We start from the raw sequence: 4,697 nt of genomic DNA on the forward strand, positions 1-4,697 counted from the left end.
AAAATAAAAACATTTTAACATTATGTCCAATAATGGATTAATGAGTATGCTGTTTCACCCTATATATTTTGGCAGTGCTGCTTGTAGAAATGAAGCATTTCCCTCAGACTAATTTTTCTTGTATTTAGCCTTTTATTTTTTGAGAAATCAAAGATGTTTAATTTTAAAAATATTTGATTGGGAAACAGTGTAGAAATAAAATCTAGTATACAACATATTTTTCAGTTTTTAAATCCATCGATTGGTTTCATCAGAAACAGAAATTCTACACACCAAAGCAATGGTGCAACTTTCCCACTTGAATACTTGTAGCTTGTAGTAAGAGGTGGGAGTAAGTTACACTTTGATCCACAGGATCATATTTCCAACATTTTCTTGTTATTACATAAATCAGTATCTCTATATTATATAAAGAGATATAATTTCTTTGAGAAATGAGCTTTTTCAGGGGAAACCTTGATTTGACATCTGCACTTTTGGTACCAAAAATTAGTAATTCTTATTAGTTAGGAAAAATAATATCTAATTCCTAATCCAAATACCTGCACTTCACTGTTGTGGAATCAATTAATTAATTTTTATGAAAGGAGGATGGTCTGGGCACGGTCAAAATAGCTCAAATTGTAAATAAGCTATTTATTGTGAACCAATCTATCACCCCACTTTGCCGATCTTCATGAGGGCTAAAAAAGATTCAAACAACTAATATAACGTATAAGGAATGGCTAATTATGATTTAAAATATGTGAAAATTTTTATAAAAATGAACAGAGTAAATTAAAGAAAACAAAAATAAGATGTATAATGAAAAATCTAAATTAATAATAATTACAAAAGATTAGACAATTAATGAAAATGGAAATAATAACAAATAAAAAAGTTGGAAAATAAGGGAAATACATAGTTAATTTGTAGAGAAATAAGTAGTTTATTTATAGAGAAATAAGTAGTTTATTTATAGATAAATAAGTAGTTTATTTATAGAGGAATAAGTAGTTTGTTTACAGTGAAATAAGTAGTTTATTTATAGAAAATAAGTAGTTCAATTACTATTTGAGTTATTTTGACCACACTCTTTGTTTTATATATTATACACAGTCAATCAATGATCATCCAATTAATTTTTATAAATATTAAATATTTTTAAAATTAACATTCTCATTGAGTTATCAAGCCATTGCACTGAAATTTTGTCTTGCCTTTCTCTAAGCACTACATTATGCTCAGTCTTGAGGGAAAATAAAAAGGTAAAAGTTATACAACTGAGATGTTCAGTCGTAATTTTTTTTTTTTTCGAGAGAGAATAATGTTGATATTAATTTATGATAAGTTACTCCTGTTTAAATGTGATATATTTTAATTAACTAACATTTTAGAAATTGTGAAAGTTTTCATTTAGTCAATTACCATATTTGACGACTGAACACCTCAATTGATGATTTAGTCACTAACAGCAAAAAACACAGTAACAGTAATTTATTTAACACTATTGCTCTCAATGCATTAATTTCATCAAATTTTATTTCATTTTCTTTACCATGATCAAAGTTAATTTATTACAACTTTAATTTAACAAACGGAAGCTTCTCAATCTCTCAATAATTTAACATGAAGGAACATTCATTGTTTTGATTTTATACTTATATAATAAAAATCCATAACATGAAACTACTGCGAATGAATATTGATCGAAGGCGAACGCTGATGAGGATTTCTCCAATAGCAAGGGCCTTGGAAACACGGATTCTTCTTTATTTCAGGCCAATGAGGTTTGTATTCAGGTAATGATGATATTTCGGGGCTTTTGAGAACTTGTTCCACATTGACCGTGCCTCTGTAGACTGGAACGTCACCACTTTCGTTTCTCTTCAAAGAAACTACTTTGTTAACTTTTGCCATTATCGTTGCATTCAGTTCTCTCAGAAGTTTCTCTTCGTCTGGCACAGCTAAGCCTTCGATGACTGGAATATCAGAGTCCTTTTTGGCCTGTTCGATCATATCATCTACTTTCTGGACAGTGCTGACTTTAGTTGGTACAAAGTAAAATTTACAGAAGTCTGTTGAATAAGGGCATCCTTTTGAGTTGGAAACAGAAACAAACTGTTTATTTCTGTCAGGTTTTGATGTTGGAACAAAATTGATCTCGTAGAAAGCTTTGACGATTTTAGGACTCAGGCTGCTATCGAGTAAGATAGGTTGACCATTAGAGCCAACAAATGAAGTAGGATCAGGCAAATCCAGCTTTGCCTCTATTGCGAACCCTGCCACTGAAAAAACAATTGAAGTTAGTTTAAATTATATTTGTTTTTTAAAAACTGAATTTCTGTATTTTAATTGATTTTTATCATCCTAAAAAATAAATGATGAGGAGAAGATGATCAGTGGTGCGGTCAGTATAGATGCACGAATAAGTAAAACTTATTTATTTGTACCGATGTTTCGACCTGAGTTCCAAGCCTTCATCAGGGCTGAAAAACAAAAAGAGATCACAATCTTAATTCAGAGAAAAAGGAAAAAAGAAAATAATAACAAACAAACCTGGAAATATACAAACTAGATAGATAGTAGTTGATATTAATAGAAGATAAAATATAATATTGTAGAGGTAAGAATTATACAAAGCAAATGATAAAAAAAGATATTAAAAATCAGACAGTTTTCATAAATGAAGAAATAACGAAAGGTTAAATGTTAATTTCAATTATACATCATTTACACTTTCTCTAGCACCTTTCATTATGTTCATTTCTTTATTTCCATGAGTACTTTCTAATTTTTAATATCTCTTTTTATCGTTTGTTTTGTATAATTCTCATCTTTACAATATTATATTTTATCTCCTATTAGTATCATCTACTATCTACTTAATTTATATTAAACTTCCAAGTTTGTTTGATTTTTTTTTTCTTTTTGAATTAATATTATTATCACTTTTTGTTGTTCAGCTCTGATGAAGGCTTGAAGTTCAGGTTGAAATGTTGGCACCAATAAATAAGTCTCACTTATTTACCTATTTTTCCTGACCGCACCCCCGACCATCTTCTTCTCATATCAATCTACAGTCAACTATTAACATCTCATTACTAAAAAATATATTATGCTTGTAATGTCTAATAAATATAATGTGATACATATTTAATCTATTTTATTGTAATAGTCTAATATGAGTTATTGCAATGAAATTTCATAATTATTAATATATTTAATAAAATTCTTAATATGATAATTATTCACCAAAAAAATTATAACAATTAATGTTATTCTAACATCTTCCCTAATCGTCCAAAATATGGTTGATTGAAAGAGGCACAAGTTAGCATCAAGTCCATTGATCAAAATATGTTGAAGTTTAATCAAGTGACAGGTGCTGTCAAATGAATCTTAAGAATTTTACAGGCATGAAAAAAAAAAAAAATTACAGATATGACAATTAAGGTGAAAATACTTAGGATTAATGCAGAACAAAAGACTTGTTTTGGTTTTTATATTGAAGATTTATAAAATAAAATTTTGTTTTGTTTATCTCATAATTAAGACCAATGAACTTGATGATTAGCAGACTACCCAAAATGTTATTCAAATGATGAAATAAATAAATGAATTGATAAAAATGGTTATTTCTGCTAACAAAAAGTAATATTTATTAATGGATATATTCATGCCTCTTGTTTTGAAAAAACTAGCCAATATCATGAAGAACGAACTACAAATGGAATCAATAGAAGAATTTATCAAAAAAAGGTTCATAAAATTCCACTCCTAGTTATCGTCAGTTAAAGGAACAGTAACTTACAACTTGGGAAATCTAACCTCATCCCAAAGACTGAAGCTCAGGCTGGTGCAGAACATGAACTTATGAATTCTATATTTATCTATTGCTATTATTGTATTTACTACTATTTTATTTATTTTTCTCTTCATCTTTTTCTCAAATTAATATCTTTTTTTTTCCATTAGAAGTGAGTTATTTATTTTACTAAATCTATAAATGTTACTAACTTCTCCTTAAGTTATAGAATTATTATATTTACCTATTTAATTTATTTTATTTTTTCTACATATTTTTTGATAATTCATCATTATTATTCATAAATGTTCAATATTTATAACATTGTAAATAGTTATGGGTGTCTTTTGCTCGAGACTATATACTCTCCCACCTAATTAACTGTTAAGCAAACAAAAAATCTTACTATATATATATGTACATATAGATGACCGTAAAGATTTAAATATAAGAAGATGGTCAGGGTTGCGGTCAAAAAAAGAACAAATAGTTTAAAACTATTTTAATGTCCGACGTTTCACCCCACTTTGCAGGGCTTCATCAGGGCTGTTCAAAGCAAACAGTTGAACAGAAGAAATATTTATGTAATTTATATAATAAATAATGCCTTATATAATTTTATAAGGCAATTTATGTGTAATTTCTTATCACTTTATTTTAACATAGTATTTATCCTAGCTTAAATTACCTTATTGTATCTTATTGTTTTAATATTCTCAGTTTCCTTTTCTTTTTTTTTTTTGTATCTTTTTAGATATAAGATTAAAACTATTTGTTCTTTTTTTGACCGCAACCCTGACCATCTTCTTATATTTAAAAAATCTTACTGTTATATTAACTATGTAAGGCCTACCAGGCCTTGAATCTGATATTGAATATAAAAATAAAGGATATATTCCAGTGATATTTG

General features: G+C 27.7%; 1 protein-coding gene across 1 annotated transcript in view; it reads right to left on the minus strand.

Annotated features, from left to right (window-relative positions):
* Positions 1-1,461: 1,461 nt before the first annotated feature.
* LOC106677927 (uncharacterized) overlaps positions 1,462-4,697 on the minus strand; it is a 27,263-nt gene continuing 24,027 nt past the window's right edge. Inside the window, exon 2 of the mRNA XM_014416149.3 lies at positions 1,462-2,267. Coding sequence (XP_014271635.1) covers positions 1,669-2,267 — 599 coding nt within the window. The 3' untranslated portion in view covers positions 1,462-1,668. The remainder of the gene's footprint in view (positions 2,268-4,697) is intronic.

Source organism: Halyomorpha halys, unplaced genomic scaffold (genome assembly GCF_000696795.3).
Source record: "Halyomorpha halys isolate HHAL.00 unplaced genomic scaffold, Hhal_1.1 Scaffold114.1, whole genome shotgun sequence".
In the NCBI taxonomy this organism is placed as follows: domain Eukaryota; kingdom Metazoa; phylum Arthropoda; class Insecta; order Hemiptera; family Pentatomidae; genus Halyomorpha; species Halyomorpha halys.